Below are 21,518 nucleotides of genomic sequence, written 5' to 3'. Positions count from 1 at the left end.
ATCATAGTTAGCATACTCCAAAGAATCTTTTGCAGGCTGTATGAGTGCATCGTTAATGGGGAGAGCCATTCTCTCAGAAGCAGACAGCTGCAGGATGTCCAACAATTTATGGATATTCTCCTGTAGGAACCCTGCCTGGATACATAGGGAAGCAACCAGATGCCACCAAAGGTCCTGGTACGCCTTGAAGTCCTCAGGCAATGAAGGGGAGGAAGAGCTGGGCACCACTGAATCATCTGGGGATGATGAAGAGGCAGTTAACTATACCAATGGCTGGTCCCACTCCTGAACTGGAGGACCTGGATGGGACAATTCCAGAAGCTCAGCAAGAAGGACAACTGGTACCTGAACTTGCGGTGGGTTGACAGCCCCAGCCAATGACATGTCTGGAGGTCTCATCTTGAAGTGGGATAAGGGAAGCAATCACCAGCAATCGAGGAGTATCCCACAGATTCCATGGGGGTCACTGGGCATAAGGGTAAGGCATTGGTGACCAGTCTCAGGTTTCTGGGGATAAGGGTGGAGCCAGCCCTGAAGATGAAAGCAACTGGTCTGACTCATCTGTCATCAAGAGCAAGGAAGGGACTGGTGCCAACAGTAGAAATGACACAGACAGCACTGAGTATGCCTCAGTTGTCTCCAGTGCTGGGAGTGGCGTTGGTACCAAAGTCAGCAGACACACACATGTAGCTGACCGTGCCAAGATGGAGGGCGAGGAGTGCCGCCATGGTAACATTAGCAGTGCAAAGTACAGCAAAGGAGTTTCCTGGTGCCAAGCCCATCACGGGCCTCACCTCCACAGTTTGCATCTAGGGAATATTGCAAGCACAAAGGTTCAGCAGCCCATCTACACAGGAAGACTGTGGATGCCATAGCTCTGGTGAAGCTCTGGAGCAAAAGAGAGTTCAGGACTGAAAGGCAGAGGAAGTCCACTGCTGTCTGATATGCCATCAGTATGGAAATAGTCAGTCCAGCGTCGCCTCATTGGTACCAGACTCAGACACACCAGGGCTGGAACCAACTAATGGTACGGGTCTCCCAAACCCCTACATGGTACCAGGGAGAAGTTGGAAAGACCTGCTCCATCCTGCAAAGCCAGCTATAGCCACACTTCTCCTGGAGGAGGAGGAAGAGTCTCCATGAGACCTGGAGCCATCACAACTGGTCTTCTGATATCAGTTTCTTGGAGCACTTGATGTAGAGAAGCTTCTTCACCTCTTTGGAGAAGCACGTGTCCCAGTGCGCAAGCTGGTACCACTCACTGAGGTCAAGGCCTACATCAGATCGGAGGTCACCCTTGGTGTCAAAACAGGCCTCATTGCCTGATCGAGAAGGTGCTGCTTTAGGCAAAGGTCTCTAGCCACCTAAGTCTGTTTCATGAATGATTTACAGATCAAACGCCGCTCTTTGACGTGAGCCTCGCCTAAGCAGAGCAAGCACCTTGTGAGATGGTCATTGTTGGGGGGTCACCCCCCACACGTGACAATGTTTGAACCTTGGTGAGGGCAACACCAGGAAAAACACTTAACTAAATTAACTTACTAATACTAAGGGTACTAACTAACTATCTATATAAAACTAGAACAACTAGTGTTGCCTCCTATGGGTACTGCTAGGCAAAATTCCCTGGCTCCAGTGTGCTGGGCACAGACAGACCTAAGTGGAATACACAGCTGCATCTACTCAAAGATGAATTTAAGCAATTTCTTTCCCCTCCTTCCCTCTACACCGGGTTAAATAAAAAGTTCATTCCTATGCAGTGCTGGACAATTTGAACAAAAGAGGATGCAAACATTGCTAACTTCCAACAAAGGAAGGTTATTATAGAATATCATTGCTCACTGAAGAAAAATAGCTTTCAGCTTAAAAAAAAAAAAAGTATTCAACAAGGGAAAAATTTATCCCTATTCACAGAGCCTAGCCACCCTGGTTTTGAGGGTTTAACCCCAAACTGAACAAGAAGTGTTCTTAAAACTTGGCAGAAAATTCACCCTTTGTTCAGGATTTCAGCTAGAGGACTCATCAACCACTGCCCACATAATTATATGATAGGCAGACTGCTAAATAGTTGTGTGTCATAAGGTATCATTGCACATCAAAAGGCAGTAAATGAATAGCAGTTTTTTTAAACCAAACTTCAAACACTAGTTTCTTAACTTCTAAAAGTTGTGGGCAGTGGAGGCAGACGGAGGATGGCTAAGCCTCAACAGCAATTTATTGTCAATGGATGGTCATATAAATTTAGTTGAGCTCTTGTATAAACAAGAATTGGCGATAAGGAGGAAATAAGGAAATATCCCCTAGAAGATTAGGAATGAATTGCTGTGCCTTGACAACCTCGAGCTGCTGATGTACATTTCTGACAAGCTGAATTTGTAGGTGTCTGGAGCTAAAATTACTTCAGATACATTTAAAAAGCTTAGCACACATGGCAGACACACTCAGAGAGGTGTTTATTCCGAGCTTGTTCTCATGTAAGTAAAACATATACATAGCTGACCAGCAGATTTACACTGGTGTGAGAATAAAATAGGAACCTGAAAGATCCAATATGCACATTAGACTTACAAGCAAAATGTGTAACTTTAAGAATATTTTAGCATAATACAACTTCAGCTTTATTGTTTTTTAAACACACACCTGTGTTAACGATTATATTGATGATTCATGGATTAGAAAATAGGAAAACTATGCAAGTCAATTCACTACAGCTTTGAATCCTCCAGGGAATTGTAGTATGCAGGAAACGAATTCCCTGAGCAGCTCCACAACTCCAATGTTTAAAAAAAAAAAATCCTAAAATAACACTTTTACTTAAAAATCCAATACATTTACCAACCTGAGACAGTCTTGCTGTAAACTGTCCTCCTTTCCCCTTCATTATTTTTCTGGCATTCATTTTCTATGTTATGAGCCTTAAGGCCCTAATTTAGCACATGTATACATGCTTAAATTTCTGCACAAGTGTAGATTTATGAACAAGTGACTCATACATAAAGTTATGTATGTGCATATGTGTTCGCAAGATCAGAGCCTTAGCCTGTAAGGTATTTGTGGCAGGGCTCTCATCTTCTCTATGTTCTGGAAAGGACCTAGAAAAATTTAAGGTAACATGAAACAAATACATAAGTTTCCATCTGAAGCATACTTTCTTTCTTTGCTAAAAGACTTGCACAGCATGCACATCTGGAAAACCAAGTAGAAAGCATAAATTGAGGGCTGGACAGGGCTGTTGGTGTTCTATACTTAGCATATAGCATTCCCCCCCCACCGAAATTCTGCTGTTTTACTTAAGGGGGAAAAACATTTAGTAAAGGTGGTAAGTCAATTATTGGGGCAAATTTAAATCCTTAGAAGTCCGGCATGGATGAAAGGTGAAACAGTAACCAAACAGATCAATAAATACCAAAAGGAAAATAAATATATATTAAAAATGCATACAGAAAGCCTTGACCACAAAAATGATTAAACATTACAATTTGATACATCTTTATAGATCTATCCAGACCCTTAAAAAAACATTTGAATGACATCTTACAGTATGGGAGCATTCATACTTCACTGGATACTTGTTCTGATTTTAACAGTTTATTTTACATTATCAACATGCTGTTATATATGGTCACAGTGTCTAGGCACAAGAGGCAAGGTCTCACATGCTATGGAATGCAGTTTAAGATTTCTATCATCATTGAAATAAGGAAGTAGGACAAAACTTTAGTTTCCAAGATGACCCGCTCCATCAAAAAGCATGAAAATGTCTTCAGTAATCCTTTATTCAAAAAGTTTGTTTCAGACTTTGCTCCATGTAAGACACATTATTTCTTCAGTTGGTTTGATTCACTGTGTAGTAACACTTTCTTGATATTATTTGTAAATTATTATTATTTGTAAAAGATACACTTCATAATTGTATCTTCAGATTTTTTTAAAATTATTTATTATAAAATTAGCATTTTACTATTTGGCTTTCTATACTTCATTCCTCAAGTGTTCTATGGCTCTGTCAGTCCCACAAATATTCTAGGTCTCTATAGCTCTCTTCCTCCTCTCCTTTTCCAATTTTTGCCCTCTACTGTCTTCTGAATCACTCACTGACAAAGCAGTGGCACCACCTTGCCCACTTTTACTCATCTAACTTGCATACTTGCCCAGTGCAGGTACTCCATAGAGAAGGTATACAGTGCAGGTAAATAGTTTGGTAAAGGTCTTAACGAGGTGTTGGTTAAAGGAGTGGAACAGGGTGGTGGTGGTGATTTGGGGCTCCTCTGACTGGTACAGCAGGGAGCCAACCCCTCTCTCTTATAGCCCATCTTAACCTTCATTCAAAGGGTTGGGCAAGGATGGTAAGGTCCCAGCAATGGGTTGGCTGGGGGACCTGGACGGAAAAAAAAAAAAAAAAGAGGGGCAGTTATTGAATGAACATGGGGTTACCTGCACTGTAAATTTTAATCTGCCGGATAGTCCTAGAGGTCTAATAATAAAGTTGTGACCTGATTAATACCATATCAAGTGTCTCATGTCCTTTTTTCAAGTATAGCTGGACAATGATATCACTATGCCCACTTTTTCTCATCTAACTTGAATACTGCAATTCTATGCCTCAAATCTGCATTTATGTATACGAATAACTGTACGTAGGAGAAGAATCCTACTAAGTTCAATGGAACTACTTACAGATACTTTCACAGGGTCACTCCCCTGGTGTTTGAAAAGAGGAAATGGGCAGAGGGATCAGGCAAACTACAGTTGTTATAAATTACATTGTTTGAGATACAGTACATTTGTAGTTAAGCCAGTTAGATTAAACTTCATTAGCAACACTCCAAAACCCTTCTCTTATATATGACATTTACCATAGAAAGTTCCATTTACAATGCTAGAATAGTAAGCAGCAGCATCAGTGCAATAAGTTTCCATATTTGTTACTAGTGTCTGGGTATGCACATTATAACCAAAAATATCAGTGCTTTATTGCAAGGTACAGAAGACTTAGGTAACTTGTCAATTACACAAGACTATGAGAAGGCCTTATCGTATTATTCAGAAGTGTATAATATCTTATATATTTTGTTCTCCTTTTTCTCCACATTTGAGTTGTGTGATTTGTATGGCACAACTATACGCTGTTGGCAATCAAAACAGAAAAGTCTCAAAAGAAAACTGAAATCAACATAACATTTCAAAAATACTTATTGTAAAATTAAGCTGAAATGGTATCAGTGATTTTTTAAAAGTTGTTTTTACAAAAAATAATGCACCAGATTTTAAAAATTACAAAATTCTCCTTAGTGAAATGTTACCTACAACTCTACCCACTCTATCAATCTGTGTAGCACTACTATATTTAATCTCTACTTTTTTCTTAACATTTAAAAAAATACCCACAGTACTCATAATATTGTAAATTTATGTTAAATATATAGAGTTGAGCATTTTTTCTAACAGAAGAAACTAAATCTTAGACTTGTAAACATTGTCTCTCATAGTCCCATCAGTCCTTCATTAAAATACTTTAAACAAACAGATTTAGGAAAAAAATTGGTATCAGTTTTGTGCCACAACACAGAAAAATAAACTTAAATTGTATATGTTTGTACAAAATGTTAATTGATTGCATGTTTTAAGTTATTCTGAACAGTTTTGAAAACATAACCTTGCATATTACACATCCAGAATACAATTTTGTGATTGGACATTTTATTTTGCCCAGGTTCATTAAATCCTTTCAATTTAAAACAATGCTATAGCAAGAAGTGAATCCACTGCATGTAACAGAGAAGGTTCTATGAGAGTTGCTTTACAGGAATGTGAAAATTCATCTCTTCTCTTACTTCTTATGTGTTCAAAGCTGTTTTCTGATTGATATAGGTGTAGACTACTTTGATAGGTTAAGGCTAGAGAACCAATGATTGCAAGGGACCACATTTCTCACAGGAAGTACACAAATCTATTGGCCAGATCCATTAACAGACACTTTTTCCAGAAAAAATGGTTTAACTTGCTGGATTCATTTAAAAATATCTTTGGTGCAGTCTAGGTGCCATAACAACTGTTTAATACTTTCTCTTCTGCAGAGGAATTCAGATGCAACTGATGTCATAATGAAAAAAAATGAGTGATCTTTGTCTAGCCCTTAGTGGATGTTTATCTACATCTCTCCCATAAACAGAAGTTAACAAACACTCTGGCACAGTCTGCTGGAGAAGTTGCCCGGCATGAGCTATCCTGGGAAGCTTGTGCCTTTGAATTATGCTGGTTTCTAAAAATAATATAATTCCCTCACTTGAATAAGTACTTTTACATTTAAAAGTAAAATTTTTATTTTGTTATTTTTAGAGTGAACTAGGCAGTATTTAGCATTTGCTAAAATATAAAAAAAAATCCATAATAGAATTTTGATATATCAAAGAAATACTGATCAAATTGAGGCAGAACACTGAAGAACCCTTTCAAAATTAGCATTGTGCAGCCAGAAGTGTCTGTCTAGGGGGACACAGTTGGGCAGGACAAGAACCGGCTAACAGTACATTAAATGTTGAAAATATAGGTGCTACTGTGCTTGTTTTTATAGAAGTGATTTCATGTATCACTTTCTGATTGATTTGGGTAGGTATTTTTATTTTGCCAATTCTTCACAGGTCTCCAATAAATCAATACAAATATCAGGGAGTTGGCAAAAACCATCTAAATCTAGTTCATTTTGTGTTTTGGCATCTCAAATGCCATGAAAATTCATGCTTACTCTCTGAGTAATACACTGGTAGTAGATAAAATCTAGTATTCTTTGTCTCTCTTAAGGTAGTTTTACACCTGAGCTGTACATATTACCACCCTCCTCCCAACTTCAAGTACAAGTGCAAGTGCAAAAGAGCTGTGTCAATAAATCTGCATAAGTTTAAATCTTTCCCCAAAACTAATTTGCACATTCCTAAATTGAGGTAGTACATTTTACCAAGTTTCTTTCCAACAATTTAGGAAAGCTATTAAGAGTTTAAAAACAATGCCTCTTTGTGGAATTAATTCTATCTGAAAATACCAAAGCCTTTTATAGAGCAATGCCCTTTCTATCCACTTAAAACATTTTTAACAGTTTGAAATCTTCTCTCTCCCATTTCCTTTTCTACCAGGAAAATACTGCTGAGTCCATGCTCCACTAGGACCCGTGGCATCTACTGCAACATCAATACTGGAATCTGGAGTCATCCACCTCAGAAACACCAGGAAAAGGAAGCTTAACACAGCAAACAGAGCAAAAATATACCCAGTCACTGAGCCACAGTGAGATATTAGTCTGTCAAGCCTCTTGTCCATTGGTAATACTGCTTCATCTGCAACTCTGTCATACACCTGAAAGAAGGGGAACAGGAAAAAAGTTAAATTTTGCAGTCATCTTTATTATGTATTATCTTTGAATATTAGGCAAAACTTTATGTCACTATGTATTGAACATGATAATGAACCTGTTCCAAATTTAGATTGGAATATCCAACAAAATAGGTTCTTAAATATAAAAGACTTTCCTGTTTTGAAAAAAAAAAGGATCAAGGAGATTAACTAAAAGACATGGAAAAACTTCCACAGGAAGACAGATTTAAAAGATTGGAACATTATAAAATTACACACAGTAATGAATGGCAAAAAGGAGAGAAAAGTTGAATAACAACGCATGATCTCTCATAATACAAGAACAAGGGGATAGTAAGTTAAAACAGAAAGGCAGCAAATTTAAAACTGATGAAAAGGAAATACTTTCCCAACTTAATTAAACTAGCTTGCAGAACTCATTGCAACAAGATATCACTAAGACCAAGAGCTTAGTGGGATTCAAAAAGGATCTGACATGTAGCTATCTAACTTTCCACAAGAAATCTACCAATCCAGACTTTCTCTGCACACAAAAATATGTGGGAATGCTGAATGTTGCAAGTTTGTTTTATCAGAAATTCTATTTTTCATTATGAGGGGAAGTCTAAAGGTCTCTTGCTATACTTACATTGTAGGTCAGAGGAGTAGGGGGTGGTTAATGTGTGTGCACGTATGCGTAGATGTAAAATTAGAAGCCTACACATACACACTTACCCGACAGGCTAAACCAGAGGAATTTAGACATTTAACTACTTGATTTGCAGCACAAAGTTTCTTTGTTCAACCACGCAAACCAGGTAGAGCTATCTAAATTCTAATCTTTGTACCTACAGCTAGTAAGTAAGTAGGAATGGGGCACTGTATAGCTCTCTTGATAAAAATAACTCTGTAAGGGTTACCAATACAATAAGTATTGGCTAAAAATAATAAGCGACTAATATAACTTTCTCTTAATGAATACTATTATGCAAAACTGCTCCTTAAACAATGGTGCTATACTACAGTAAAAGGCAGCACTATAAATACCTACAACATACAGATCAATAGAAATTTCAAATAGCCAAAAAGCCATGTCTTTGAAAACCTGATGCAATAGCACATGCTCCAGTTATCGCAAAGATAAAGTTAATTTAATTCTGCAAATAACCAGTACTATTCCATGGTTGAAAAATGTGACTTCTACTCATATCAACAATTTCCTAGTTTGATTTAGTTTTTAGGGAAGAGTTAAAAGAAACTCGATTCTAAACAAACTAATCTCTATAACTGCACTTTAAATACTTTTATTTTTAAGGTTACATACAACCCGTTTTAGTCTTTAATCACCTATTCCATTACTGATTAAAAAACTATACTCTGATAGGAGTTGCAACGAGTGTTCCTTATGCGACGACAACAATTAACCAACATAGCACATGTGAAGAGTACTGCTGACATCAACAGCAATACTGGGGCACTGTGGAATAAGGATGTTTCAGCATGACATGGTATTCTTAAAGCACAAGTTAAAATACTGAAAAAACAAAGTTTAAAAAGAAATGGATAGAGCAATACAATTCACAAACTTATAACTGAGTTCAGTGTTCAATAAATATCGTTATTCTATAGGACACTGATAAAACCAAGCTGACCCTAAGTAGTGTGTTACTTTACCTCCTGCTAATTTAGAGGCCAAAATCAGTTTTTCTAAAAGTGTCACCTGAAGATGTTTGCTGCAACAAGTTATAACTGCATTATCTAACAGGTAAATTGTTACGAATGTAAAAAATGCTAACATGTAAATGAAGATTTCACACAAAGTATAGTTCTTCTCTGATAAATGGCTGTGTAAACATGGCAACTTCTTACTCAATATATCCATAACTGCTGTGTGTGTTCAATTATATCTGAAGATGTTAAGATCTTATTTTAGTCACTAAGTTTTACTACTGTTAGTCTGGCAGAGCCAACAAGCAGAGAAATTCTATTCCTTCTTGTGCATCAGACTTGTTCAGTTCCTCTTCCAATTCCAGGGTCGAGCAAGTACACATGCGCTAACCAACTGAAAACAATGGGGTTTCCAAGATGTAACTGAGGACATTATTTGCGTTTCAGAACCTTTATTAATGGTAACGATGCATAACAAGGAACTAATCCAGTTTGATTTTCTAGATGTACTATGAATTTATGGGGCTAGTATTTGGAGAAGAAAATATTCACTTTTTACTTGTTAAACCAAGCACATTTGATATGGATGGCATTGAAATAATACACATATGATCTCACAATGCTACTTGTATAAAGTTAAATTTCAGAGTAAAATCGCTCTTTGAGACAGTAAGAATTAGAGAGCTACATACTTTTGCAGTTCTTTCTGCAACGTTCCTCCATGTATAGAATGTCTTTACTTTGTTATGGATAGTTTCTGGGGTTGGTAATGTTCCTGCTCTGATCTGGCCAACAGCTTTTTCCAGACCATCACACAGAGATTTCACTGAGGGCTCACATAAAATGATAAGATTTTCTGGTAGCACTTCAGGAATTCCACCAACTCTTGTACTCACAACCTTCAGAGGCAACAAAAACCAAAACATTAATACACATGCTACATAACTAAAACAAAGCTATCCTGGTAATAAGACAAAACTGCTCAACAGGAGTACTTTAGATCAAAACAAAGGATCTAACCCTGTAGGTGTCATCCGGTACATCATCAAATGACTTCAAAAAAAAGTTTCACTTGCATGACAACTGTAGGTCTGGGTCTTAAAGGAGGAGTTAGTGCACTAGCTTAGCTGTGGGATGCTCAAAATCAATATTTGGTATCAAAGGGACCTCACATACAGAAGCAGAAAGGACTATGTACAACAGAATTTTTCAAAGAAGGGAATTATCTTCCCTAAAGGCGTCTGTCACAATATTCAAACGATTGTGTATAATCGGGCTTGGATTACCTCCCCATTCTTTCCCTCCAAACCCCATGGTGAAAAAAAGCCAGTAGGCTAATTTGATGGGAGGAGTTGTTTTATCTCCCACACATACTTTTGAGCTTCTATGCCACTCTGACATTTACAAGAACGTAACATATTTGAAAGATTTGGAATACTAATTTCTATTTAAAATTTTTTTTTTTTTTTTTTAAAAAGAAAGTAAGAAGAACACAGATTATTGTCAGGTCTATTATTAGGCAACACTAAGAAATTACAGAACTTGCCTCATGCATCAAGTGGGAAGGAAATGGGTACAGGAGAGGGGTGAGACTAGCAGGCAGAATCTACTATCAAGTGATGTTGTTGTATTTTCTATGCCCCAGACAGCCTCTATATTTAAAAAGTTCCTGCTCAGTTGTTATTTTAACCCTTACAGATCCAACATGGATTCATAATACTCAGCGAAGTACAAGAACCAGCAAGGGACTCCACCAAGAATACTCCAGTGTTTGCTCTTTTCCTCTTTGCTCCTTATGTGAAATCTCTACATAGAGTAAATACTTCCTCAGTTGACTTAAGAAATAGACATCAGTTCTTTAGTCAGCCTGAGAACAGCGATAGGAGCAATGGTTCACTCATGGTTACATGGATTACCTAAGATTAGTCATATTCACCAACAATTTTTCTCCAAATACCCGATGGAAGGTAGAAGCAAAGATCTGACAAATATAGGTGTCCAAGAATAGAGAGTCAACTAGCCAAAAACTCTTTCAGAAATACATACAGAACAGCATTTTGAAGAGGCAATTTGGTTAGTTCAGAGAACTGGGGACTAGGAGACCTGTATGCTATTTCCAACTCTGCATGAACTTCCTCTGAGAGCTAAGCAAATCAGTTAACCTTTCTATCTCAGTTTCCAGAGGATGTGTAAATGCAGATTAATATTTGCTCACTGCTTATAGATCCTCCAATGAAATGTATTCATATGTAAAATATACATTGTAAAAATATCTATGCATGAATTCTATACAGCAAAAGATTCTTTTACCTGTAAACCACAACTGGCTGCTTCCACAATAGCCATACAGAAGGCTTCAGTGAGAGAAGTATTGAGAAAAACGTGTCCCTGGACCAAGACGTTTCTAACATCCTGGTGTTCCAAAGCCCCTAGAAGACGCACTCTGCCCATAGTTAAAGAAAAAGATAAAACGAGTTGCACATACTGTAATAATGCTACAACACATCACCCAAATATTTTGGAACATACTATTTACAGGTATACATACACAGTACTGTATTAAAGCAGTGTTGACATTCTTTCAGTTTCTTTAAACTTTGATGAAAAATTAAGCTTTTGTATTTAGTTTGAAAAGAAAAACAAAAAATTGTTTGAAAAATAAATAGAGTTTTTATGGTAATTGCCTTTAAAATATTTCTACCACGTTTTCTAGGTTAAGAAGGGAAGATTGTGTTATTTGGTTAATACTCCTATTTACCAGTCTCCCATGTTCAAACAAATGCATCAAACAGGGAAGTTCTGGAGGGAATATCTGTAGATCCTGTCATTGGAGGTATAGGTATTTGGGTGAGTTGTGTGTTCAGCTTGTTGCCTATCTTCTCCATGAGGGTTGTGTGGCTGGGCTTCTGGGCCTCTGAACAGGCCAGACAAAAGAGGTCTGTTTGTGTCTTTGAGAGGACTGTGTGGCTGGGAACCTCAGATCTGAGATTAACCCTGGTGTTTGAATTCTCTGAGAGTATGTCTATACAGCAAAGAAAACCCCGTAGCTAACCCATGCCAGCCAAATCAGGCTCACGGGGTTCACACTGCTTCATTGCTGTGTAGACTTCCAGGCTCAGGCTGGAGTCTGGACTCTAGGACCCTGCAGAGTGGGATGGTCCCAGAGCTCAGGCTCCAGCTCAGGCCTGGAAGTCTACACAACAATGAAACAGCCCCACAGCCTGAGCCCAGCAATTCCGTCACCTGGCACTGGCCAGCTGCGGGTTTTTCTTTGCTGTGTAGACACACCCTGAGTGGTTAGTCTCCCCCTTTTAGCAAGGGATGGAGCTAAGCAGCAAGGCTTAGTGTACAAGTCAGGTGCCAAGCAGACTCTTAAGCAGGCAAACAGGAGCAGAGAACGGGAGTTTTGGAGGGAGAGTGAGAGGCTCTCCTTCTACATATAGTTCTACATTCAATACCACGATGGCCAGCAGTGGAAAAGTGGCTGTGACCTGCAACAGATGTGCCATGTTTTCTTTCCCGCCTGAAGTCAAAAGAAACTTTGTATGAAGTGCAAGTTGGTGGCTGTGATGAAGAAAAGAGTCATGGTTTGGAAGAATAGGTATTATCACTGAATAACAGGGAGACTGAGTACCTGGACAACCAGACTCTGAAAGTATCACCACACCAGATTCGAGAAGGATTTGGCAGAAACCAGACAGTATTGGCAGCTTGTAACCATCAGAGGCAAGAGGACAAAGTGGCATTCTACACAGCTGGAGGGAGAAGATGGACAGGCTGCAACCACTCAAGTGAAGACCACAAGGAATTCCATATAGCTAGAAATATCCAATCATTACCAGTTCCTTAGCATGGAAACTGAAGATCCATCAAGTCGAATGGAACGGAGAGTTATATAGGACATACTTGAGAATAGCTGCTTAGCCCATCCCATAAGAAAATCCACCATCCTCACAAAGAACTCAAACCATCCAAAGAAGATGGATGATCCTTGCTGGGAATACCATGCTACGAAAAATGGAAAGAGCATTCTGCAAGGGACTGGCAGACAACAGGATGGTGTGTAGTCAGCCCGGAACCAAGACACAAGAGGTGACTGCAAGATTACATAAGCTTCTGAAGTTGACAGGCAAGAGTTCACTAGCGATGGTGCATATCTACACTAATGACACTGCTTCATGTGATAACTCAGATTTTAAATGACTTCAGAGAATTTGGAAAGGTGCTGAAGGAACGGAATGGCCAAGTGCTCTTCTTGAAGATACTTCCTGTCCCCTGAGCGAATGAAGACAGCAAACAGAAGATTCTGGAAGTGAACTGCTGACTAGGAAAGCAGCATAAGGTAAAGGGTTTTGGCTTTGTGGAACACTGGACCACCATCTATTGGAAGAGGGAGCCATGCAGTTTGGATGGCCTCCATCTTCTAGGGGACAGGTCGGCTAGACTAGTCAAGAGGGTGTTAAACTAATAACAAAAGGGTAGGGTGAAAAAGAAGAATAAGAACTCATTTAGCATAAAATCAAGATGTCAAGAATAAAATTAATCAAGGTACATGCAGAGAAGAAATTCTTTAATTGCCTGCACATGAACGCTAGAAATTTAGGTAATAAGCAAGAGGAACTCAAAGTGACCATTTATGAGCATAAATTTGACCTAGTTGGTATTACTGAAACCTGTGGGGAAGATCTGTATGAGTAAAATGTTAAAATCCCTGGTTGTCATGTATTTAGGAAAGATCATGCAGGTAAAAGAGGAGGAAAGATTTTTTTCTTCCTGAAAGATATGCTCTACCCAGCTACTGGACCTAAAGCAGAAATTAATTCAGGGAAGTTCAATGGCCTGTGTACACACAAGACCAGAATACATGATTCACATTCATAGTCCCTTCTGGCCTTGAAGCTTGTGTTCCAAATTAAATGCAAAACAGGAAATATTTTGAAAATATTTTTCTGAAAGCTATATCAGCACACCAAAGAAATCAAAATGGCTTCTTCTGGGTAATTATCAGACAGCTATTTAAAATCAGTAATACATAACAGGGATATACACATCAATAATAAGAGGGAGGATGCACCAGGTTGTAGGGAGTCCCCTGCCATTGCAGAAGGCATGGAGGGTTGAAGGGAATCCCTGAAATAGAGGGACACACAAGGAGCTGGGGCAGGAGAGGGATCATGGAATGAAAGGAGCCCCCACAGTGTATGCAGTGAGCTCAAACTACAGAAACAATGAACTGTGCAACACTCTTGTGTAGTTTTCATACATATAGATTTTTTTCACACTTCATTTTCCAGACAAAATGTAAAGTTATTTTTAATTTTCCAAGTGTGTAAATTTGAGAATTCTAAACTGTCAATGACAAGTGCAATAAGTAGAAAAGAATATCTTAATTCAGTGGGGATTTCATTTTTGTTTGTTTTAGTTTAGGCCACAGATAATGTAAAAAATCCCTACAGTTGTTTTTCTATTACTTGGTACTATATGTAGACACAATAAACCAGCAACCCATACTGTTGTCCAATAGGGAAAAAAAAACAAGCTTCTCTCACCCCTCCAAAGAGAGCAAACTCACACCAATAATATTTGTTATAGAAACAGATCCTACCTCTATTAATTTTATTTTTTATTATGATAGCACCTAGGGGCCCCAATCATGGATCAGAGTCACCCACTGTGTTTGCATTTGTGTAAAGCACCTAACAGATAGGTCACTGCTCCATAGAGCTTACAATCAAAGTATAAAATGAGAGAGAACAGGTGGATACACAGATGGGGGAAGCACAATAAAACAGTACTGATCAGCTTGATAAGCAGCAGTTATGGCAAACCAGTTGCCTAACCACTGACACTTTATTTCACTGTATTTTGCTTTTGAAGGCTAGGTCTCTAAGACCCTCATCCAACTGGATCTGTGTGGACAGATCTTTATGTCTGTGCAGAGTCCCACGGAACTCACTGGGGCTTAGCACAAGTCTGCTTGCACAAACCAACTTGCAGAATCAAAGTGTAAGTTTGCAAGAACTGTTATTCCCTTGCTTTATCTGTGTCCTAACCCACTTTCCTCCACCCCCTTCATTTTTTCACCACATTCCTTTTTATATTTGCATTGTAACCACACACCACAAACACCGAGAACAAACCTGTCATGTAGTTGGTATCTTTCCCGGACCTCTTCCAAAACAATTCGCTTTGGTCCTTCTCCTCCAACTAAGAAATGTAAATCTGGATATTTCTGACAAAGTTCAGGAATTATACCACTAAGTAAATCTATACCTAAAATACAAAAATGTAGAGCGGTTATTATTGTATTTGAATGTTTAGAACTTATCTTCCTGGTGCCATCCATTCTTATAACCTGGTGTCAAAACCAGAGGTTTCTGAAAGATAGCTGCATCACTGGCTATTAAAATACCAAAAGCAATGATCTAACAGAATGCAAGAATGTAAGAAGTGTTTAACTTACATATCCTCATTGCTTATAACTTTAAAAAAAGACATTCCTTGTCAAAGGAGATTTTTTTTTTTAAAATGAAAGCAAATTTAGGGCATCAAACTACTTAACATTATTTTCAGCACATAAACATTTTCAACTTTATACAAAATTACTACATAAGGCATCAAAGCCCCAAGTGTCACAACTGAGATATGCATATAGTTAGCTAAACAGTAAAAGACACAGGATCAATCCTGCAATTCTAGTCATGAGTAGACCCAATAAAGTCAATGGGTGAGATTCTCACCCCACTCCAGCCTCCTTACACCAGATAATGACACTAAACCCCTCGGTTCTGGTCAGAGGAGAACTGCCTCACGGCAGGAACTGAGGAGGACAGCTGCAAGCTTTCCTCTGAAGACCCACTTGCAAGTCCTGGTACAAAGGGGATGGCTGAGGACAGGAAAGGCATGTCAGGGGCAAGGCCTAAGCATGCAGTGCTGTGGAGATTTTGGGCAGCCCAGGGAGCACAGAATCTCACCCAACTGAACTAGTTTTTTAAAGTAGTAGACCCCAAATCAATTAGCAAAAGGGACCTAAAAGCAGAAATAAAGAGTAAAAACAATTGGGAGCACTGATTTGAAGCACTGTAACTAAGACTGTCAATATTTCCTTTAAAAAAATTACAGTTATATTATTGTTTTAATTAGCACTGAATTAAAACTAGTCATACAGTTATGATATGTAAAAAAAAGATGACTCCGTACTTAAATGTAGAGATAGGTGATTTACATTAATACAGTATCTTGGTCCAAATTGTATGCCCTATACCTGTGCTCTGACTGACCCACGCTTCTAATGAAGCCATGGTGAGGGGGAAGCCAAACTGGTACAGACACACAGGAACTCCATACCAAGGTTCCTGGTTTCCCATGGATCCTTCAGGCTTAGCTAAAGGCCCTGCGCCATTTTCTGCAAGGGAGGGGAACAAGTCCTGATAGGATGGTGGGAGGGAATCCTTACTGAGCAAATCTCCACAAGTCCCTCCCACCACAGGTTTGTTTTTGGAGGAAAGAACTTGGCCATTAACATCACATTGAATGCTTTTGCTGGCCATATTGTTTTAATGGCTAGTATAGCCATTGTTCCTACTCCTACCTCCCCACAGGAATGTATCATGGTAGAAGAAAAATATTGTCTTAATGGAATTCATAAATATTTTTAATTTACTGGTAGCTTGACTATTTTTAGACATATGTATGTATATTAGTCTGAATGATAAAAAGGGAGTGATCAGAATATTAAGAGTTACTCAGCAACACTACTGTATTCCAATATGCTGTATTTAACATAGTATTTGTAAAACCTGAACTAAAAGTTTAGAACCTTTAGGTTTATTGTAATATCAAGACATTTATTTTTTCCAATAATTATAATAAACAAAAACAATTGAAAACAAAGACCTATGTAAACATGAAAAATGTGTTGAAGAGGAGAAATTAAGGGCGTACTTTCAATTACAAATAATGTAGTAAAACAGTTTTATTTACCTCTGTTACCAGCCTCACCTATGCTTACAGAAAGTGAAAAAATATTAAAAATCCAGTTTAACTTTCAGTTTATGGCACTGACAGGCTGGGGGCATAAACCAGACCCTGTGACTCCACAACCACTGCTCAGCACTCACAGTCACTTGGTGACTCACAGGGTTGGCTATTTAGGACCAGGTTCTGTTCTGATGAAGTCAACAGGAGTTAAGCTGCTTAGGATCAGGCCCATAGACTTGATACATGGAAGTGGAAAGAGGGAAATGAGTGAAACAATTGTTTCAGATTCAACTTGTTTCAGCTGGTCACAGATATGGTATTTTCTTACCACCCACCAAAAACAAAAATCAGAAAAAGTTATTTGAAAAGCAACTTACAGTTTGGACCTCATTACCTTTTCTGTAAACAAGCCTGCTGACAACAACAACAGTTATTGTGCTATCATCCCTCCTACTTGGGTCTGGCGTGAAGTCGGTGGGATCAACGGCATTGGGTATGACCGATACTATCTCAGGATTCAGTGCTGCTCTTAGTACAGTATTTTCCTTGCTAGTGTAAGAGACACAAATGATGTGGTTTGTATCGCACAGTGACACAGTTAGAAGTTTGTTTGTAAGCACCGAACTGACATCAGCAAATCCAAAGAGAGAATGGTCTGTAAAAACTGTCTGTAGTCCCATTGTCTTGGCATGGAAGAGTGCATCATGAGCCATGGAAGAAAAGGAACTGTGGGAATGGACTATGGTGACTCTCTCCCGCACAAATATGTACCTGAGCAGAGGCAGACTGTGGAAGAGCGTTGTTGCTGTAGATTGATTGTACATGACTTTCAAAGGTAAATAATAAACTTTCAGACCATTGGTGAGGTAACGAATGCCTTTTCGGTTTCCATAAGCATGGGTGACAATTATAACTTTGTGCCCTCTTTCAATCAGGCACTGTGACAGCTGGTAGATGTGACTTTCCACTCCTCCCATATTTGGATAAAAAAAATCAGATACCATGCATATACTATGTGTTCGAATTGAACTTGCTAGGGATTTTACACAGTTAATGGAGGAAGCTGGAGAAAGAGTGTGTCCGTGGCCTCCTATTCTTCTGCAAGCCATGCTTAGAAAAAGTTTAGCAATCAGTCGTTCTGGTAGCCATACAGTTTGTGGATTTGGGCCTGCTCATTACCTAAGACAAAGAAAAGAAAAGATATATTGCTAAATACACAAAGAAGCAGGGCTTCAGACTGTCACTTCTATAAGGACCTTCATGTTACAGTAATATTATCATTTTAGTTTCCACAAGACTGGCGCTAGCTTTTGGGGAGCTCTATGCCATCCACCTATTACAGAACCCACTCTCTTCCCCAGCCACATCCTACCTTTAGTAACTACCTCCTTCATTAATTTGTGAGACTGCATGGCTTCTTGTGACTCCTGCTCCTCATCCCATGGACCATAAAGCAAGAAGATAGAGGTGCTCTTTGGCTGTGAATGGCACGAAGACAGAACCCCAGATCTGTTGCAGTTTTCTGTGACCAACTGGACAGAGGATAGGAAATCAGGGATGATACCAGGCTGATGGGTCAGCTATAAAGTCACCACAAAACTCTGCTCAGCAATAAAAGCTGAAGAACTATATGCAGTACTGTAGTACTGAATTAAATCTCATACCAACAGAGCATTTACCAATATGCCTTAGACACTGTATTAATAAAAGACCAATAAAAAAGCTTAATTTTATAAAAACCCATTACAGCAGCAACACGTTCTACATTCTTTTAAGCAATACAACATTTTATAAAATGTTTCTTGGCCTTTCATTAACACAATACTAGTGTTGTATAGTATAGCATACAATATACTAATATATATTTCTCTCACACACACACACACACACACACACACACACCCACCCACCCACCCACCCACCCAGTTAGAGTCCTATGAAGAGAAAGAGATCATTATAATCTTCTTCAAAAAGATTTTCCTAGATCACACCATCTTAAAATAAAAATTCCAAAGACTTAGACTTATTCTTTCATCTCATGTCTTGGTATTCACTCTTTACACTTTGTATTAAGAAGAGCTTCCCCAACCCTTGTAAGCGTACATTATCTTTTCTGTATATCAACAGTTTTGAAGCTCTTTAAGCCAACCCTTAATTATTGTAAAGTATCATACACTTGTTTCCACAATTCAGGGATAATTACTGTAATGACCATAAAAATTCTGGTCAGTTTTCTAAGTCTCTGACCCACATGTTCATAACATTGACACCAGTCATGCAAAGGAGCCCATACTCATGATACTCATTAACTTCACAGGGACTTCATATGGGTGTCGACATTCACAGATCCCTTTGCAGGACTAGAGCTATATTTTGTACAGCCATAGGTTCTTTTCTTGTATAACAACATCATATGATTTTGCTACAAGTCTGTAAATGCAGTGAGGCAACTCCTATCTAAAAGAGATTACTGCTACAGTAACAGATGCAAAACCTATAGACATATCTCCACTGTTACAATGATCAATATCCCTGAAAACACATCTTTTATGATCCATTGGGCCTACACATGCTTATCACAACATGTGGTGTACCTCATCCAGTGCACTAAATGCCCCAATAGCATTTGTGGGTGAAACTAAACAATCATCATGCTCTTGAATGAACTCACACAGGAAAATGACGAAAGACAAAAACACTATATCACCTGTGGATGAACACTTTTCACAAAGTGATCACTCTGTATTTGACCTCTTGGTCTTCATCCTTAAAGGAAACCAGGCACATCATCTTCCAAAGATGAGCCTGGGACCTTAAATTCATAACTTTGCTAGACACTAAAAGACACGGACTGAAAAGGGACTCTGGATTTATGGTTTATTACAACAATCTGCAATCCACTATACCCCCTTTTGGTCCTATGACTACAGGGGTGTTAATGGGCCATTTCACCTTGAATGGTCCTTGGTTTAGAATATGTGGTAACTACAGATGCTAAACTACCTGCTTGACCTTGCATTTAGCTGTAAAGCTCTGAGTACCAACCTGAGAAAGCTCTGTGTAGCTCGTAAACTTGTCTCTTCCACCAACAGAAATTGGTCCAACAAAAGATATAATCTCACCCACCTTGGACTTTCATTACAGCAAAACAGCATATATTTGTACCTTCCCGCAGTGCGCACAAAAACATGCAACATCAGGTCCCACCTTATTTCCAACTTTGGAGCCCATGAATCACTAACGTAAATGACCCTGAGCCTCTAGCAAATACGAAGAAAATCATCACATTAAGAGGCTCAGCGGGATGGAAACCTATCAGGTTGTTGCACAAGCAATAGCCAGTAGCAATAACAGCAGCAGCGTATAATGTTTATATCACGGGGGGTTGGAGCCCAGCTGCGCTTGGCGCTGTACAACACACAGGAGAGAGACGCACAATCCCTCCCGCGCAAGAGCAGGCGGGCAGGGAACGGGGCTGTCCCACAAGGAGACGGATGGACGGTGGCCCGGGCTGCACGGGCTGCAGGCAGGGTTGGTCTGTCACGAGGGAAAGGGTCCGTGACAACAGCTCCTCCCCGCGCCCAGCCGGGCTCGGGCTCTGGCTCTACAGCCGGCAGCGGCGGGGCTACGGTGCTGAGGGCGAGGCTGGCTGATGGGCCGGGCCGGGCCAGGCCGGGGTTTCTCAGCAGCACCAGCTCAACCGGGGCCGTCTCACAAGCCAGGCCTCACCCAGGCGGGGGCCGCACTGGCGGGTCGGGCGGACCAGCTCGCGGGGCGGGGCGGGGCGGGGTCCGGGTCTGGTGGGGGAGGGGGGGGCTCCCAGGGAGACCCGGGCCGGGGAGGGGAGGGGGGGGGGCACGTTACTCACGTTAATCACTTGCCTGCCGCGCGCGGCCGCCGGCCGTACCGACCTACTTCCGGGGAAGGCGGGAGCCAGGCCGGCGATTCTCTCTTTCTCTCTCTCTCTCTCTCCGCCCGGCGGTGTCACCTAGACAACAGCCGCGCCCCCGCTGCTTCCCGGCCCCGCCTCCTCAGCGCCCTGCGGTCCGGCAGCCGACCAACGGCGGGTCAGCGTCAAGTCACGCGGTGCCAAGCAGCCAATCGGAAGCCTCAGTGCGGTTCCGCCTCGGAAGGAGAAAACTCCGGAACCGCTGGATTGGGTGGGGAAGAAGAACGTGAGGTTTCTGACGTTCTGAGGCGCGCTCCCTCGCTCGGGGCTCGGGATTAACCCCTTCTTCGCCCTTGCCTGAGGGGGGGACGCGCGCGCGGGCTCGCGCAGGGAGGGAGTGAGGCCCCCCCCCGGCAGTTCGCACGCGGGTTACTTAGCACCTGGGCCTTCTGAGCTGGAAACTTACTTTCTAGAACAGCGTCTCCCGCCCCCTCCCCCACTCTTGGGACCGCCCCTCCCCCCTGGTGTTGCAATGGGGCCCAAGCTGTGGCCGGGTCCCGGGCTGCAGCTGAGGGAGCTGGAGCTGTGGGGCCACAGCTGGGGCTGGAGCAGAGATGGGAGCAGAGCGGTGCTG

At 40.4% G+C, this 21,518-nt stretch overlaps 1 protein-coding gene across 2 annotated transcripts; it reads right to left on the bottom strand.

The window, feature by feature from the left end:
- Positions 1-2,442: 2,442 nt before the first annotated feature.
- PIGA (phosphatidylinositol glycan anchor biosynthesis class A) lies at positions 2,443-21,009 on the bottom strand. Of its 2 annotated transcripts, XM_067566112.1 has the most exons (7): positions 20,864-21,009; positions 18,368-18,527; positions 17,390-18,174; positions 15,156-15,288; positions 11,326-11,458; positions 9,708-9,914; positions 2,443-7,350 (listed from the first exon to the last, which is right to left on the bottom strand). In XM_067566112.1, exons 3-7 carry the CDS (start codon positions 18,102-18,104, stop codon positions 7,087-7,089), a joined length of 1,452 nt encoding a protein of 483 aa, XP_067422213.1. In that variant the 5' UTR covers positions 18,105-18,174; positions 18,368-18,527; positions 20,864-21,009; the 3' UTR covers positions 2,443-7,086. The 2 variants fall into 2 exon arrangements, with proteins under 2 accessions (XP_067422213.1, XP_067422212.1); XM_067566111.1 differs by lacking the exon at positions 18,368-18,527.
- Positions 21,010-21,518: the final 509 nt, after the last annotated feature.

The sequence above is a fragment of the Emydura macquarii genome, unplaced genomic scaffold, assembly GCF_026122565.2.
Source record: "Emydura macquarii macquarii isolate MOO-44397 ecotype Brisbane River unplaced genomic scaffold, CSIRO-AGI_Emac_v2 contig_2734, whole genome shotgun sequence".
Classification (NCBI taxonomy): Eukaryota; Metazoa; Chordata; order Testudines; family Chelidae; genus Emydura; species Emydura macquarii.
This window is presented reverse-complemented; position numbering and strand designations above follow the sequence as displayed.

Bases quoted from the DNA above. Each gene is read 5' to 3' on its own strand.
- PIGA (XM_067566112.1), bottom strand. From the start codon at position 18,104: ATGGCTTGCAGAAGAATAGGAGGCCACGGACACACTCTTTCTCCAGCT. The intron at 15,289-17,389 runs GTAATGAGGTCC...TTTGTATTTTAG, and splicing joins CAGGCTTGTTTACAGAAAAG to GTATAGATTTACTTAGTGGT. The intron at 11,459-15,155 runs GTTTGTTCTCGG...AACTATGGGCAG, and splicing joins AGATACCAACTACATGACAG to AGTGCGTCTTCTAGGGGCTT.